This window comes from Callorhinchus milii, unplaced genomic scaffold, assembly GCF_018977255.1.
Source record: "Callorhinchus milii isolate IMCB2004 unplaced genomic scaffold, IMCB_Cmil_1.0 Scaffold7, whole genome shotgun sequence".
Lineage (NCBI taxonomy): Eukaryota > Metazoa > Chordata > Chondrichthyes > Chimaeriformes > Callorhinchidae > Callorhinchus > Callorhinchus milii.
In genome coordinates, this window is record NW_024704748.1 from 13078486 (window position 1) to 13096449 (window position 17964).

The 17964-nt window shown below is 39.0% G+C and overlaps 2 protein-coding genes across 7 annotated transcripts in view; one reads left to right on the plus strand and one right to left on the minus strand.

Moving 5' to 3' along the window:
* ndst2a (N-deacetylase/N-sulfotransferase (heparan glucosaminyl) 2a) overlaps positions 1–16453 on the plus strand; it is a 180400-nt gene extending 163947 nt beyond the window's left edge. For all 6 annotated transcript variants that reach the window (XM_007898123.2, XM_007898115.2, XM_007898132.2 and 3 more), the window contains 8 exons: positions 7805–7987; positions 9535–9631; positions 10028–10151; positions 10816–10990; positions 11508–11678; positions 12429–12538; positions 13652–13754; positions 14902–16453. In XM_007898123.2, the coding sequence (XP_007896314.1) occupies positions 7805–7987; positions 9535–9631; positions 10028–10151; positions 10816–10990; positions 11508–11678; positions 12429–12538; positions 13652–13754; positions 14902–15027 (1089 nt within the window). In that variant the 3' untranslated portion in view covers positions 15028–16453. The remainder of the gene's footprint in view (positions 1–7804; positions 7988–9534; positions 9632–10027; positions 10152–10815; positions 10991–11507; positions 11679–12428; positions 12539–13651; positions 13755–14901) is intronic.
* Positions 16355–17964, minus strand: part of zswim8 (zinc finger, SWIM-type containing 8) — a 65582-nt gene continuing 63972 nt past the window's right edge. Inside the window, exon 27 of the mRNA XM_007898189.2 lies at positions 16355–17378. Coding sequence (XP_007896380.2) covers positions 17172–17378 — 207 coding nt within the window. The 3' untranslated portion in view covers positions 16355–17171. The remainder of the gene's footprint in view (positions 17379–17964) is intronic.

Below are 17964 nucleotides of genomic sequence, written 5' to 3' on the forward strand. Positions count from 1 at the left end.
CCTGTGCCACATAATATGCCTTGCTTCCACATTGTCAACTCCTCTCCTCCACAACCCTGGCTAATGCCTTATGTACTTCCCACAACTTGCATCTCACTTCCTGGCCATTCCAGACTCGACCTATACCCTGCTCTATATGTAGCGTATTTTGAGTTTGCTAATTTGTTTTTGTTATATGTGGGCTCCAGGAGCAACTTAATGAGCCAATCGCTAATTTGTCCAAATAGAGCCAAAAATGAAACCTTCTGCATTTCTTTCCTATCTTGATATCACCCTGATCATTCTAAATAAAGTTTGTAACTAAAATTCCGTCACTGATAATGTTTTGAAAAACTGTGTCATCTCACTGAAGGATTAAGCTTTGGGTTAGTTCTCAAAGCAAGAAATATACGATCCTTTTTTTTTCCTTACCCTCCTTAATGAAGTTAACTCATCATGTTGGTTAGTGTTCCAAAACTCTCCCTGTACCTCACCCCAAATATCATTTTCATGAGTGAGTCTAGTCAACGAGTGTTGGCAAGCTATTTGCCCATGAGAGCTGTTCTAACTAGGTTCAGTCCTGTCCCAACACAGTGTTCACACACATGCGTACAGTGGGTGTTGATGGATAGGAATTAGTAGAGTCAGTGTGGCTCATTTCTCTTCTCTAGCTGGAGGGCACTAAGATTAATTGTAGCATCTCACTGACACTTCATTTACAATCAGCTGCCTCAGCACAGACCAGGGATCAGAACCTGACATGGTACAAGCCTGTACAGCTCAATATTAAATCATGTGTTTTATTTGCCCACAGAGCCAAAAAGGGGAGATCTCTTTGAATACTCAAAGCATACTTTATTTATTGACGAGATCCCTGAGTTTATTTACTATGCCTTTGTGAATATTTTTACTTCTCAGCAGGATACAGAAAGTAACTTATGTGCAAGTATTATTTATCTTGAGTTATTTTCTTTTTACATTTTTATTTAAAATTATTGGCTGACCTGTGATATGTAAACAGGAGTGAGCTTGTGAAACCATACTGGTTCATAAATGAGCAACCTCTCTCATCTAGGTTAATACTGATGCTTAAATGAGCAACTCCTACAAGCTGAGTTAATTTCGGATTAAGTAGGTTTAGTTTAGATGCTTCAGAATGTTAGTGATGTAGTTGTACCATCTGTCATTGTGTGCTGTACATTTGACGAGTTACCTCTTTACAATTCAGGACTCTTCTGGAACAGGGCTCTTGAGGTACTACAGTAAACTGGATCATTTGTAGTACCTATAAATCATTTTTGTCCATGAAGCTGATTCTTAAGGTGAGAGGTTTCCCTAACATAATCAAGATGAAAGTGACTTCTGTTTTACCTGATCAAAGTGAATAAGTACAGGGTCTACTTGTTCTGCAAAGATTGCAGTAAAAGGACAAGCTAAGTATAGGGCAGTACTTTCAACGTAAAGAATTTCCTGTTTTCTTCTTCACCTCCCTGACCACCCCATCTAAAGTATTTTCTTTTGGAAGATTGTACATGCTGGGAGTTTTCGATTGAATATGACATGTCTTTCATGGAGTCCTGCTATGTTTGCTAGGAAGCCATAGAATTGACATCCCCCATGAACCCTGTTGATAAGCAGTTCCATGGCAAACAACAACAGCATTTATGATACCCGCTTGAAATTGTGCTATGTATATTTATGTGCATATCGATCCACCTTCAGTCAAGATCTGAATGATGTTCAGGAGGTACCTGATTAGGCACTTTATCAGATACCAAATTTACTCTAATTTTAGTGCATAGTTTTCACAGCTAGAGATAAGAATATTGTCTTTCTGACTTGATATCTTAATTGTGAAGTGGTGCATGCACAGTGCAACAGATTGCAAATTAGGAGAAGGCAGAAAAGATGATGAATATGTTTTTATCAAGTGTACACGTTAATTAAAGTGGTTCCTTTCAAACAAAACTGATAAGTCTTTTCTCCAGAGGAAAGGCTTTACAGATCTACTTTTGTGGCTCCATTGTTACTGTGATGCTGTCGTTGGACTAGGCTTTCAGAATGGAAATTTGAGAGTTAAGACATGCTGAAAATGTTGGTTGGTTAGTGAATGCCAAGTCACGGGTTCTTTTGATTTGTGTTATTTGTGAGCCATAGCAAAAACAGTTGTCCCATACCTGCTAATATGTGTTACATAATGATTGGCTTTGTGTATAATAATAGTATAATGTGTGTGCGTGCTTTTGTGTATACTGCAGGGGTTTCACTGACACCAGGGATTGGTGCTTTAACCCCATCTCAAATTAAACCGTGTCTTGGATTAAATTCCGAATCTCAGTTATTGACCTGCAATTAAATATTTTTAGGGGAAAAACGTTAACTGTTAACATCACAAAGCTAAACTATTTTCAAAGTGAGATTAAATTGATTATACTGCATATTCACTTCCAAAAGTGCAATAGAAATGAGAGCTGAAACAGTGGAAATCCTACTTTTGGGGGGAAAATCCACCTTGGTCTTCACTATTTGTAATTCTTAAAATAATTTACAGAAAACCAGCTTCCAAGTTGAGGAAGTATTTAAGAATCTGCCAAATCTTAGATGTTTTGAAATGGTACGTTTATAGGATAAATCTAGACCCAAGTGGAATCTCTACCCAAGTAGCTCCACCTGACACAACTGGAGGAGTTAAAATTAAAAACATTTTGGTTATAAAGTTGGTCAATTTGAATGGTTCTTGGAAACTAATTTACTATCTTTTATGATCAGCTTAAATAGCTGCACATCAACCAACAGCTGAGTTTCTTGGCTTTCTGAGATTGCATTTTCTTTGCCTTGGGTTAATTGCAACTCGCAGCATAGTTATAGGATAGTGAATGAAAATTCTGTTCCAATTTCACGCCTTAGTCTGCTGTGTATATAACACTACTTGCTGTGTTGTGCTTGAGTGTACTTAATTTTGTGTAAGTCAACGATAAAATTGTGTAGACACACACTTTCCTATATGACTAACTGAGTAGTGATACAGCATGTATTCTGTTCAGTGCAGACTCCAGGCTATTTCCAATAAAAACAATAGCAAGCAAAAGAATATTGTAAATGTGGCAGATCCTTGCTCCCTCTACAATCAGGCTACAGTGTACAAAGACCAGACATATTGATCAAGTCTAGGAATGTTCTGTTTCTACTAAGAGGCATGCATGGTCATCAAATATTTAAGATTAAGGAAGCAAATCAAGAACAATACTTTCAGATGTACTGACCCAGCAGAACAAGAGAATACAGTTCAAGGCTTGCAAAGGGCAATTTCAGTACAAACACTAGGAGGCCTTTCCTTTCAGAGGATAATAAATGACAGGAACAGGTTCCCATACTGGACAAATGGGGGCTTGAAGGAGAGTACAGTAGAAGAAACTATGATTCAATGGGTGGCAACAGCAGTAAATGTATTTTGTTATTAACATCTTGGAGGTGGAACATGGTTGTTGATATAGTACTTCTGAGACATTAAATAATTCTCTATTGTATCTCCAAAATAAGATTGCTCAAATTTCTACTAATCCTTGGATTTGTAATTTGAGGAATGTTTAGATCTGTATGACTTTTTGAAATGACCTATATCATTTCTTATTGAGGACTGCAAAGTGGCTAACTCCCTACTTCTGCTAATTTAGCTTCTCTTTGATGCCTTTCCTCCTGCAAAAAACACTGAAGTTGACATTGAGCATTAAAGGAAGCACCTGTAAATTACTTTATAGTTTAAAATGTTCTTTCTTTAAGTTGTTTCCCAAAGTTCAGGTATTTTAACAAATGACTACTTGTATCCATTTGTATTTGCCTCATGAGCATTATGTACCTCCAGGTTATACAATGTTTAGTGTATACAGTTAGATAACTATTTCATTCTAAGGACCCATATTTACAATGCAGCAGCCATTACATTGCAGGAGTTTAATAGTTGATGTGTACTTAAATTTGTAATAATAATGATCTTTACATTTAGTATAGCATCTTTCATGTCGGAAGAACATCCCAAAGTGCTTCACAGGATATAAAGTGGAGTGATTGTGTGTTTTGTGGGCGAACGCGGCAGTCAATTTGCGCTCAGCCATGCCCACAAACAGTCAAGAGGTGAATGACCAATTTTATTTGGGGGATTGTTGCCCAGGGCACCGGGAGAAACTCCTTTTTCTTTTTGAATAGTGCCACAAGATCTTTAATGTCCACCTGCTCAGGCAGACAAGGCCTCAGCTTAATACCAAAGACGGTACCTCCAACAATGCAACAAACCCCCAGCCCTGCAATGTCATGAGTATCAGCCCATTAGACTACATGAGTTCCAAGTCTAGGATGGATTCTGATCTGGATTCACTTTGTCATGTACTTCAGATCCAATTGGTCAGTGAAGTGATGTTCTGACTCTTCTCTTATATGTTTGAGAAGATTGTTTATGAAACAAATATAGGACAACTTTCAATGACTGTTCAAGTTGTATGTATTTGATGATGTTAATGACATCCACCTCCCTCCTCAAAAATATTTTGATGAATCCAGGCACTAAGATATTTTCCCTTATGGTCTTCACTTTATTTGTTGTAAGAATAAGTTCCCAAAAATGGTTAGAAGGGCTATTACCAATGGAATGTACTTTTAATAGTGATAGAAATTTAGTAGCAGTTGTATATCAATCATGTTGCAGCCAAAGAGACTATTAAACAGTTATCCATTTTATAGTCCTATGCTCTTGGCATGCAATGTGATTTGAAAGAAAAATACTGCTACATTTTCTGCTATAGTGTGATCAGGGTTGTGGAGTGTTGAAAGTAGCCTTGGTTAGAACAGCATTGCAAGCATAGAAACATCTCTATGGAACATTGAGACATTATTTTGCACCCACTGTTTTCCACAGAATACGTTTCTGATTTCAGCCGTGCTTCAGAGATAAGCTAGGGCAGTATTCTGATGCTTCTCTTCAGCGAGGGAGATTTGGAGAGTGAGTCAACTTGGGCAGAAACCCAGTGTAAAAGTAGCCTTAACAAATACCTGGCAGCAAGTCGTGTGGTTGCCTGTCCTCTTGGCTTGGGGTAGTATGATGCACTAACAAGTTACATTTATATAGTGCCTTTCATGTAAAGGAATGTCCCAAAGCAGTTTTATTATTGTTTTTTTTTCTTGAGGGATTATTATCAGGCGTGTGGAGTAAGGAAACTTGCCCAAGGTTTTGCTGATTTTGCTCGAATCCAGGACTCTCATTTGTGAGGCGAGTGCTCTAACCACTGAGCTACAGGACTCCACTTTGCAAACACAGTGCTTGGTAGTTACATTTGCAGATGACACCAACCTGCGGTGATATTGTGGAAGGGAGGGAGGGAGTGAACTGTGGAACCCAAAGGTGTGAGACAAGATCCAACCATTGGCAAATTAAGTTAATGTATGGGGTTTGGCATCGGGAGTAAAAAATAAGAGCCAGATTTACTCTGTGGATGAGATAGAAATCAATAGGAAGGAGGTTGAAAGAATCTTCAGGGTGTTAATTGACTGTCTCTCACCATATCAAAAACAGTTTAAGGCACCAATAAACAAAGAGAATAGGATTCAGTGCTACATTGCCAAATTAGTTGAATTCAGATCTCCCTAAGTCGAGCTATATAGTGCTCTCCTGCTTAGGCTACACTCAACAACAACAACAAGGAGCAACAACAAGAACAAATTACATTTGTATCGCTTCATTCACATTCACATTGCAATGTCACAATGAATGCTTCACCACAAAGGTGCTGGACAGTCACAATACAACATACATGAAAGATCCAAACCCAAGAAGCCAAGGATTACTATTGCAACCGCACATCATCAGTAGAGTAAAACTAACCTGTGTCACGACAGTCTAAATCCAGCTCATGCTCCCTATTAGTGGGTGAACAATCCTTGGTGAATCCTGCTTTAAGTTGATAGGAAGAGTTGACATTGAAGGATCAAAAAGCAATGTCACAATCAATGCTTCACCACCACAAGCCTGGTATCCCTGTGGTAACTTTTCTGACACCTCCAGGTTAAAACTAAAAAAGCCAAAAGGATGAGAGAGATGAGCTACAAGTGATGTCTAGATAAATTAGTTGGCTTCAGCGTCAAACTGTCCTTTATGGAGAATGCTAACAGGATAAACTAAAGCAATATTTTCAGATATGGTAATGACAGGGTGCAGCTTTGTTGAACTTCAGTCATTTGTGGTGTAGGTTCCCCTCTTTCCACCCCCACTCTGCCCCCACCGGAATCTTCTAGTCTGCCTTCCTGAAGACAGTGACTTCCGCTTTCTTAAATAATTTTGCAGGTGCTGGCAGCTCTCCTCCTCACCAAATGGCTGTTCTAAATGTGTGCTAGCTTCACCAGACTGTTTAATTTAACTATAAAGGGCATCAGCACTGAGTGGAATTCCTGTCTTGTCCACCATCTAGGACATTACTGAGTTTTTCAGCGAGGGCTGATAACCTTTAAACTGCAAAATATGTGTTGACTATTGTGGTATGACTAGTCATTTAAATTTCTTTAGCTACAATTGTACACTGTGTAATTTTATTACATGCTGAAAAATTCAGCCCCGAGTCAAAGCAAAGGTTGAGCAGTATATTAATATCATCTCAAAACCAAATTGTTATGTCCTTGAGCACATTCCAAAGTCTTTTGCTGTTTAGGATCTATACAGATGTAGGGTAGGTTTGTTATATTTGTGGTGATTTTTTTCCCTTTATGGCAAAGAACAATGGATAGCAAACTCGTGTGACTGAAGAGACTTAAAAGATGGACTTTTTCATTTTACAATGATTGACACCACAGTTGTGTACACAGAACACTTGAGGGAAATGATAATAATACAATAATAATCCTTGCATTTGATGTCGCTTTGGGAGGTCTTCCAACAGTGATTCACAGAATTTACTGTAAAGTGTAACATTTTTGTAGGCAAACATAAGACAGTTGTAAAGAAGTGTTTTTCACAAATATGGAGGATTTTGAACCATGTATTGATTGCCTGTGGTGTCAGTTATTCACTCCCCCCTAATGTGTGGAGCAGGTTGCATATTGAATTGTCACTATTATAGTAGAATAACAACTACAATTTGTATTTATATAGAGCCTTTCATGCAGCTTTTTGGGTGACTTTAATTGGGTCACCATTATAACCCATGTTATTATAATGCAGGTTTATTTATAGCGGAATTGGGTTGTGGTTCCCAATGTTTACTTACCAAATAATCCAAGGTACACGCTGAATAGCAGCCAGCTCGCTTCTCACCCGTGTTGTCGTGCTTCATAAGGTGAGAGGTACCATGTGTTATTTTAAAGTGCAACATGGTGACTTGAAGTGAGATGCACTCGATGGAGTTTGCCATCTTGCTAGGCACACACAGTGTGATGTCACTGGTCGTGATCAATGCCATCACAGTGCGGGAGCACCAATCACAACCATAAAGCTGGTTGGAATTTTATAAAAAGTACCGCATTATTATAAACAAAGATTGAATTAAATAGTTGCCTTTATTTTTATTTGGGAAGCTTGGTGTTTGATAAGTGTTATTTAGCATTACTGAAAAAAATCATTAATCATGCTTGCTATATTTCCAATATAGCTGCTTAATTGTTCTGGTTGTAGAAAAATTACATGTGGCTAATTAATTTATCTGGAGAAACAACTGTGATGGGACAAATTGGTTCAATTTTCTTGAGCTTCATTCTGGAGATTAGTTATTTTTGTGGATGCCCTAAAATGCCCTGAAACACCCTGTAAAGCATTGCAACTCACAGGATTGTTCATTTTAACCTCCAGATTAGCATCTTCATGACACACCTGTCAAACTACGGCAACGATCGCCTGGGGCTATACACCTTCGAGAGCCTCGTGAAGTTTGTGCAGTGCTGGACTAATCTGAAGCTGCAGACATTACCCCCTGTGCACCTAGCAGAGAAGTACTTTGAGCTTTTCCCAGAGGAGAAGGACCCCTTGTGGCAGGTACGAAAATCCTTCATGTTTTACACATTCATCCTGGTGTACTTATAAACAGTGGCAGCATTAGGCATATGCCAGACATGCAATTGCGTGGGGTCCTGAGACAGCAAGGGGGGGCTCCCTGCTCACCTATTCCAGGCTGGATTGCAATCTGCAAACGTATTGTATTTGCCTCCCTGCCAACCTGCTGGGGAGAGGGCACTGTGAAACAACAACAACAACAAGATTTCATTTATAGAGCGCCTTTCACGTCGGGAGGACATCCCAAGGCGCTGGACACTTGGGTTGGGACCCGAGCAGGGCCGAAATAGTCAGGGTGAGGGGAGGGAAGGGAGGGAGCGAGGAGGGGGTAGAGAGTCGAGAGGGGAGCTGAAGGCACGGTCGATGAGAAAGGTCTCGAGACCAGCCTTGAGACGGTCTCAAGTGAAACATGACTGAATGATGCACACTTACTTTCAGAAGGTGGTGTTTGATTGACATTGATTGACATTCAGGTACAGCGCTTTTAATGATTTTTCAGTTTTATTTTTATTATACTGTACTGCATAACTTATTATAAAAAATTAAGTTCTACAATATCACAAGGGTGTAAACGGGTGACATTTGCATAGTTATTAGCCTTTTAGGAATTGCTCCTGCAGTATGTTAGTTGATGTGCCTGCACATATTATGTACTTCACATCTCACACAACTGCTGAATCCAGAAGTATTTTCTTGAAGATTCTACTTTTTTTTGATAGGGAGCAGATTTCAGTCTGTGTAAGTGATGTGCAAGTTCCTATGCTGAAATTCAAATCTATGTTTGTTTCAAGTTTATTTCCTTTTATGTTTCAAGATTGTAATTTTCTGAAAAATTGTAATCAATTGATGTTTATCTATTTTTTTCTTGTATTCAAATGTATCGATTTTGCTGTTTGTTGTATCGAGAATCAATGCAATAAAATCTAATGGGACTGTTGAGCCGAACAGGATAGAATATTGTGTATCTACTATTAAACTATTCAGCTGCACCAGCCAAGTGTAGTTATCCTCCTTTACTCTGCTCAAGAACATAAATAATTGGAGAATGAAGAATATTTGGGGCAGAATGGGGTAATGGATCAATTTTTATCTTTTAAAAATGATACACTGTTTTCAGAGCGCAAAAGAGTACTTTCTTATTAAAACTAAAATAAAAACCCATGCATTTGATACAGTGCCTTTCATGTAATGGCATCTCGTATCACTCACTAGATTTACTTCAATGTGATAACTGTATTTATTTTGTAGGTGAACTTGGCAGCCAATTTATGCACAGCGTTGTCCCACAAACAGCCATAAAGTGAATGACAAATTTTATCTTGGGAATTATTAACCAGGGCACTGAGAGAAACTCCCTTCTCTTTTCGAATAGTGCCATGGAATCTTTAACATCCACCTCAACCGGGAAACTATTATTGTGCCCAATAAATAGTCGCAGATCAATGTCCATCAGTCATATGATTCATAAGCTGTATTGAGAGTGATTTTACTTTTGTTGGATTGTAAATTTCATTTGGTTTGTTTTTCAGAACCCATGTGATGATAAGCGACATAAGGATATCTGGTCCAAAGAGAAAACGTGTGACAGGCTTCCTAAGTTCCTTATTATTGGCCCACAGAAAACTGGTACCTTTCACCAACAAATTTCTTTATTTCCTCTCTTTATTTCATGCACTTTTGTTATTTCATGCACTTTTGTAATTTTCTTACAATTGTCTTGGTGGTGAGGTGTGTATATTGTGGACGCACTACAGGTCTTGCTGAAGTGGTTGTTCTGAAGCAAATTTCTGGACTGGAGGAACACCAGTGTCAGCTAAAGGGGGGGGTGTCTCATTCAGGAGGGACCTTCGTTCCCACTTAATTGTAGACTAGCCCCCAGATTGTGTAGTTCAGCTACTCCCTGGGAAAAAAAATCACTGGGCCATTGAGGATTGAGTTTTTTTTATGTTAATAATGTACAAAAAGAAGATGCATTTTTCTGTTTTCAAACAACAGATTTTAACTGTTTGTACATTTCCATAGGTACGACAGCTTTGCACTTTTTCTTGTCCTTGCATCCTGGTATCACCAGTAACTTCCCCAGTCCAGTTACATTTGAGGAGATTCAGTTCTTTAACGGAGTCAACTATGGCAAGGGGATTGACTGGTAAGATTCAATTAGGCTTTGGCATTTATAGCTATCTCTGGTCAGCTTTAACATTGGGAATTGCTCAATCCAGTATATCATTCAGAAATATATATGCAGCAGGGCTGTTGCTTGGTGGAGTAGCAATATAAGGTGTATTGTTATTGACTTACTGTGGAGTCCTGTAGCATAGTGGTGAGAGGACTGCGTTCGATTCCCGGACGGGGCGAAGCCACAGGCAAGTTTCCTTACTCAACACGCCTCTATTTATCTAACAGCAAGTAGGAATCTGCTTTTTAGTCGATTGGCGGATCGCTTTCCTGGGGTTAATAATGCCTTAAAAAAAATCATAATTTGGTCACTCAATCCACGACTGTTATTGGGACACTGCTGTGCACAATTGGCTGCCACATTTCCCCCACAAAATATAGTCAATTCACTTTACAGCATATTTTGTGAAATGTTATGAGACATCTTGAAAACATGATAAGGCGCTATATCAAATGCAAGGATTATTATTGTATTAGTGAGGCAATCAAGCACGTTGTTTGCCTGGCAGAGAAATAATTTTTCACGGCGATAGCACCGAAAAGGTCAATCATTTAATGGTAACTAGGGCATAATATATTCCCTATAGGGCAAATTGGTTCTTCAGTATTCAGATGTGCACCCTATTATTTTTCAGGTACATGGACTTCTTTCCATTTCCGTCAAATGCAAGCACAGACTTCATGTTTGAAAAAAGTGCAAATTACTTTGCATCTGAGGTCGTCCCTAAGAGGGCAGCAGCACTCCTCCCCAGAGCAAAAATAATTACAATTCTCATCAATCCAGCAGAGAGAGCTTACTCCTGGTATCAGGTACTGTTGCAGTATTTTACTTGGAATTTATGTTCAGCATAAAGTTCCCTTTAAAAGATCTAAAAATGTAGTAGTAAAATATAATGTATACTGGCCTTATCCATATATTTATGCATCAATGTACTTGTATGTGGGGAACACGCACACAAACTCCCATTGTAGAGGTGGCTCAAAACCCAGAGACTGTGGTTCTTCTGCAACTGACCATCGAGTGTTGGTTTGAATCCTAGCCTGGGTGAGCATTCAAGACTTCTCTTAGAGGTGGATTTTGTTTGCAGTGTTTACCCAGGCCACCAGGTGCTTTGTGGTAGTTGACCTCAATTTTGAGGAGGCGGGGAAAAAAAAGTTGTGACCATCAGGAGCATTCCCACTCCCTGAAACGTTTCTCTCATTAACCGATGGGGAAGTTCACACCCGAACACATAAAGGACAAAGGATGGAGGGGAAAGCTAAAGGGAGTAAAGTTTTTTTTATTGGGAAAACAGTTGTCAATTTTTAAAAATGTTTTTTCCACCAGCACCAGAGAGCACACCAGGATTCTGCAGCTCTGAATTCCACGTTCTACCAGGTGATTTCCGCAGGTGCGGGCTCACCTAAGGATGTGCGTGCTCTGCAGAATCGCTGTTTGGCACCGGGCTTGTATGCCTCTCACATTGAAAGATGGTTAACATCGTATCAGCCAAGCAAGGTAAGGCTATGTTTCATCACTGTTAGTTTAATACTGTTTGTACCAGTAAACATCAATTTGACTCCTAGTTGCCGGGGCAATATCATTTTGCACAGTCCCATGTGAAATTATATGCAAAATGTGTTTTATGAACAGGAGATGGTATCACTTGGTTTGGTAGATTTTACACCAAATAAAAATACTAACACTGTAAGAAAGATTTTGCAGAGTCCATATCTTTGGAAGAGCGACCAGAGTGAAAGGTGCCAGCAAAAGCTCCATTTTTGTTCCCATTCCTTCCAAGGAAAACAGTACCCACACACTAAGCAAAGGCAGCAGTCAGATTAGCTGCTTTTCCCTCACCCCCAGCTCTCAGTAATGTACTATTTGCTTTCCTTTGTCTGGGACAGCTTGTTTGGGCAAGAAAGAAAATTTCACTCACAACAAATATTCCAGCTGGTTGCGAGTCTAAAAAACGGGTTCCTACTGATTGTTAGGTAAATAGAGGCGGGTTGTTATGCTATGCTGATCTGGTAATGAGTAATACTTTTGCAAACATGATCTTTACCTAGTAGCTAGGAATGGTTATTGATTAATGTATAAACCAGTCAGATTGGAGCAGATGTGTGTATGAGTCTCATATACTAAAAGCAAATATTACATTTGAAAAGTGTTCATATTAAAGTCATTCCTCTCTTTCACACACCCAAGTAGAATTCTATCAGAAGCCTCCTTCATTGTGATATTTAATAGGCTCTTTTTTTCCTACAGTTCCTCATTGTTGATGGTTCACAGTTGCGTAACAAGCCTGTAATGGTCATGGAAAATGTACAGAAATTCCTTGGTGTAATGCCTCACTTTAACTACACTCAGGCGCTCACGTATGTATTTTCTTTAATCCTGTGTTATGAGAATTGACTTGGGCTTAGAGTCTCTCCTGGATATAAATACTGCATTAAAATTATATGCAGCATGTGTTTTATTGAATAAAATGGTATCACTTGGTTTGGTGTATTTAATGCCAAAAAAAACTAACACTGTAAGAAGGATTTGTAATTACCCTGTGCATTATTAAAGTTGTATTATTTGGGAATTACTATAGTAGTATAAATCCCTTGAATCTCAATTAAAATAGACCATAATAATAGGTATTGCAACAAGTTGTGGAGTCCTGTAGCTTAGTGGTTAGAGCACTTACCTCACGTGAGAGGACCTGGGTTTGATTCCCAGGCAGGGTGAAACTTTGGGCAAGTTTCCTCACTCCACACCCCCGTTTACCTAGCAGTAAGTAGGATCCCGGTTGGTAAGTCGATTATCTGGTCGCTTTTTAATTATTATTAAGTTTAGGGTTAAACTATGGGCTGCATTTGATCTCCATAGTGTGACTCTCAAAGTAGTAAAGGACTCCGCTTTGGAAACGTGTTATTTTCCATACTAGTGTTGTTCAGTGACTCCATGAGTAGTTTACATTTCAGAACTCTTAAGGTCTGTTAGAATAGAAAACTCTGCAGGTATTGATCTGATAACCTACAGGGAGTTTGATGCAAACTCAGCTGGAATTTAGACTCTCTCAACGAATGAGCCAAATGTTGTACTGTATAAATGCAGCCAAATCTAGATTGATACGAGTGAACACTAAGCATTAAAGCTAATATTATAAAGTACCTGATACACATCATTTAAGCATGTAGTAAAACTATTGTAATAGCCCACTAGCAACAGTAAAGGATACAGAATTCTTTCCAGCAAGTTCCAGTAAATCTACATGCTGATTGTCATTTATTTCACTTGATTTGTGCACATGTACACTACTTATCCTTACAGCACTTTTGTTTGAAAGTGGAAAAGGAAAAATACTGCATCATTTTAAGGGAATCAATTGCAATCCTAATGGTTTTAGGCTTGTACATGTACCAGCCAGTTATCTGACATTCCTAACAATGTTTTGCTGTGTATGAATTGTACTTACCCAGCATTAATAATGTCTATTTCAGGTATGATGACAGCAAGAATTTCTGGTGTCAAGTCGTAGAAGGCGGCAAAGCAAAATGTTTAGGGAAAAGTAAAGGAAGAAAATATCCAGACATGGATTTAATTGTGAGTATAATATTTTGTGGCATACGATCCTATTCATCACAGAATTATCTTTGTGTATAATACCAACCCTACTGACTGTCTTCCCATTACAACATCAAGTTATTTCTTAAATGAATCCAGTGTCCTAGTCTCCAGCACCATCCCTGGTAATTCATTTCAGCTTCCAATTACCCTCTAGATAAAGAAATAGTTCCTGGTGCCTGCTCCACACAACCGTCACCTTGGTATATTTCAATGACTTTATCCTTTTAATTATGTTATATTTGTTTATAAGGCCCCACTCCGAGATGTCTTTTTTTGGAGGGTGAAGACCCCTCATTAAACTTAAGATTTGGAATCAGCCCTATTGCTCTCCTTTGCACTCTCTCTAGGGCCTGCTTGATTTCCTTGTATTGGCACATACAGCCTTCTTTCAGCACCCCGACCACATCATGATTTCTGATGATCTTCACAATTTATCCCACCATCCTGTTAACTTTAAAGTCTCTTTCAACCTCCCTGATATGTGCCTCCTATACATTTGCCCCCATTGAAATTCATACCATACTTGGTCAAGCTTTCTTCTTAAACAGATTTTAGGCCTGAGAAAATGCACTGAATGTGAAAACATATAGGTAATAACTTGCAGGCAGCAGTATAGTTTGCCCTTTTATTTTCCAACAAGACATCTTATAAAATACAAAATCAAGCAATGTATTCTGCTTTTTAAATCTTTTAAAATTTTTGTTGTGCTGTTCTAGCCAGGAAAATGGGATAAGTCAATAACTTCCTTCTATTGGCCAAAGCATGTTTCCTGATGGCAGAGCAGGATTGAACTTATACAAATATTTAATTCCCACTTGGTGGCTTTGTATACTGTTGCATTTTTTTTTAAAAAGTAGATTTTAAGTACAATTTAAACCACTTTGATTGCTACCTGTTACAGCTCATGCCAAACAGCAATAGCATTATTTGTTTTTTTTACTGTGACAATAGGCAAATAAACTGCCTGAACCATACCAACTGATCTCCACAAATTTAGTTGGGAAACTACAACTGGCCTCAACATGCTGCCTGGGATAGAGAGAGATAAAATTAGCCAGAGTTGCTTCAAACTATTCATAGCTGCTCACTTGTCGTCGTGTGTTTTTGTTCTTTCCCCTTGCAGTCTCGGACATTTCTGAAAGATTATTACAGGGAGCACAATGTGGAATTGTCAAAGCTGTTAAACAAATTGGGACAGTCACTGCCCAGCTGGCTCAGAGAGGAACTACAACATACCAGCTGGAGCTGAATGCTACTTAGATGTGCTCGGCCAACATCACCACTCTGGAAAACGAAGCCACTCAGTACCTGCTTTCATTCCCACTGACCTATTTATTCATAATGTGCAGCTGTTCTGACAAAAAGAAAAGTGGACCGCAGGTGGAGTTTGATTTCTTGATGTGGACCAGTTTTAAAAAGAAAAACTCCACAAAGGCTGCCATTTCTTTCTACAAGCTGCTTTTGTGCTTTGTGTTCAGTGAACTATCTGTAGCTCTTGCACTACAGTTTCTTTCTCAGATGGAAGTACTTTGCACAAAAAGGATCAGTCTCCAAAGGGGATCACCTGCAGGCTGGTTGTTGTACAGTATGTGCCCAGTTCAGACTTGCAAAGATGCTACTGGAATCTTGTGAGCCTCTCCTCCCCAACTATTGTACTGTTGAAGTATATTCTCTATTACAACAGCTGCTTTCACAAAAGAACATGCAACACTGCCCTGACCACTAATCATGTGGGGTTGGGGATCTCAGTTCATCATGAACAATGTATTAAAATGTGCAACTGTGCTGTAATCTGGGTACTAATAACACATACAAATGTAATGAATTACTGTGTACATATTTCCCTTTGAGGCAATAATTTGTAGCTACACATGGAATCCAGAGAAAGTGGCGCTAATAACCGATTGCAACAGGATCATGAACACAGTGCCAGATCATCTTACCGCAAACTTGTTTGCTAAGCCCCACTTTAAGTAGTCCTGTAAGTAATTGGAAACATTTATAATCTACAAACTTCAACTTTAGTTTTATCAGTGTTAGTGACCTTTCTACCAGTCTACTGTAAAAAAATTAGGAAGCAACCACAAATTAATTGTTTTTTTAAATGGGCTAAGGTGAAGTCTTCCTGCTTGTTTTCATTTGTCTCACACAGAAGAAAGTCTAGAGCAGTATCATCTTTGACCCGTTTCATCTCACAATACGACTCACCTATTGTGTCATTCACATTGAATGATATTATTGGAGAATTTTACTCTCAAGAGGCTGAACATATTTTCTGAAATGCAACATGCAGTGGATTAAGTGGAGTTTTTTTGGTGTAACTTTTGTGGTTGATTGTGAATGTAGTACTTTGCAAGGCCTTAAATACATTGCGGGCTGGTCAACAAAACTGTACTGTTGGAAACTACCCAGCCAAAATGTGCCTGCATTATTTCCCCACTCAACTGTGAAAGAAAACCAAAAAACAAATATAAAAATCAATGGTAAGATTTTACCTTTCTTGATCTGTTATCTTCAATCTGAACATCTCCATTCCAAAGCCAAGCATTTAACATAGGCCTTTAACAGCAGAGTACTGCAGTTTTGTTGTGTGCTTTAATCAAAAATAATTGTATGTACTCAACACAGCACAGAACGGTTGAATAAAAGTTTTGTTGTCAACAAAACTACTCACACAAATGTCATGCAAGTATTTCTTACACAGACAGCAGAGCTACCCTGTGTAGCCTTCAGAACCATCAACTTTACAGGAACATGAGACTGCACAAAAAGATTAAAAATATTAACAGATTGCATGAGGACAGAAATACAATGTGGTCAGTGGAGTAAACTACAGTTGCACTTCATCTGATCTGTAACACTGAAAAATGTGTCAAAGCTCTTAACTTATCCCAGTACTTAGTTTTCTGGAATCTGAATATACAAGTTTTGTTTTAAACAATTGAAACCCTTTAAAATATGAAAAAAATATTGAAGAAACTAAGGCAAAACAGATAAATTAAAAATCACAATCTATACAGGGCAGAGGTGGTATTCAGACCTTCATTTTGGTGCGACTTTGTTCATCTATCGGAGGTCACTTGGCTCCTCAAGCTGGTCAGTTTACCGAGTCACACTGTATCCAGCAACACACCCCCTTTAAACAGTTAGACATATACATGAATATTTTAACTTTCATACAAAAGTCAAGGGGAGGGGCAGGAAAGATTGGGCACTAGTGGAATCTGGGATGTGAATGTCAGATTACACTCTGCGCACCAACAAAGTTGGACCTTCTTGTTTTCTGACAATTATAAGTTCAGTGGAAGAGGAATGTAGTAGTAGAGAATACAAGTTCAGTGGTTAAAGGAGGGGGAAAAATAAACCTAAACCTGCACAAACCAATAACAGACATCAAGGAGAGAATGTAGCCATTTCCAGTGAGATTCTTTGCCACAAGTCCTTAGTTTGACCCTTTGCTCGTTTTAAATTCTGAAGGATTTCATTGAACTGCATCATTCCAACTGGAGTTAAGCAGAATGCACTACGGGCACTTCGGATGATATTTACGAAGTCATCATAATCTGCCGGAGCAATATGGTATAATCGGTACTGGATACACTGGAAAAAAAAATTCAATGTGCAAATACATCAGATGCAGCTTTCTGTAAAAATGATTGACAGCTTGAAACACATTCAGTAATATACATTTGCTCACTGACATTACATCTAATCGCTACCAAAATACATAATATATGCAACTAAATTGCTGAGGGGAGAAAACTGAAGTGAACACAGCCCCCACAGGTATAAACTTGCACTTACATAGCGCCCTCCACCCAGGGTAGGGTCTCAGAGTACTTAAGAGTGGGGGAGGGTGTATATACATAACACTACACAGAATACAAACAACTGCTGCTACTGTTGGCAAAGCTGCTCTGGACATGCATGCAGTGCGAGCGGGACATGGGTCTCGCTCACCCCGAGGCCCCGTTGTTGTGATTGTGTGTTTGCGTCTGCGAGTGTGAGTCGCTCTGGGTTTTTGAGTAAGTGATTGAGTGTGTGTGTCTCTCTCCTCATCTGTGAATGTGTGTGGTCTCCGTGCATCTGTGAGGTGGCAGGCCTGGTGACCTCCTGGAACCCCACTTTCAGGACTAATTCTCATCCCCTCCCACCCCATAACTGAGTGGGCCACCCAGGTTAGTTA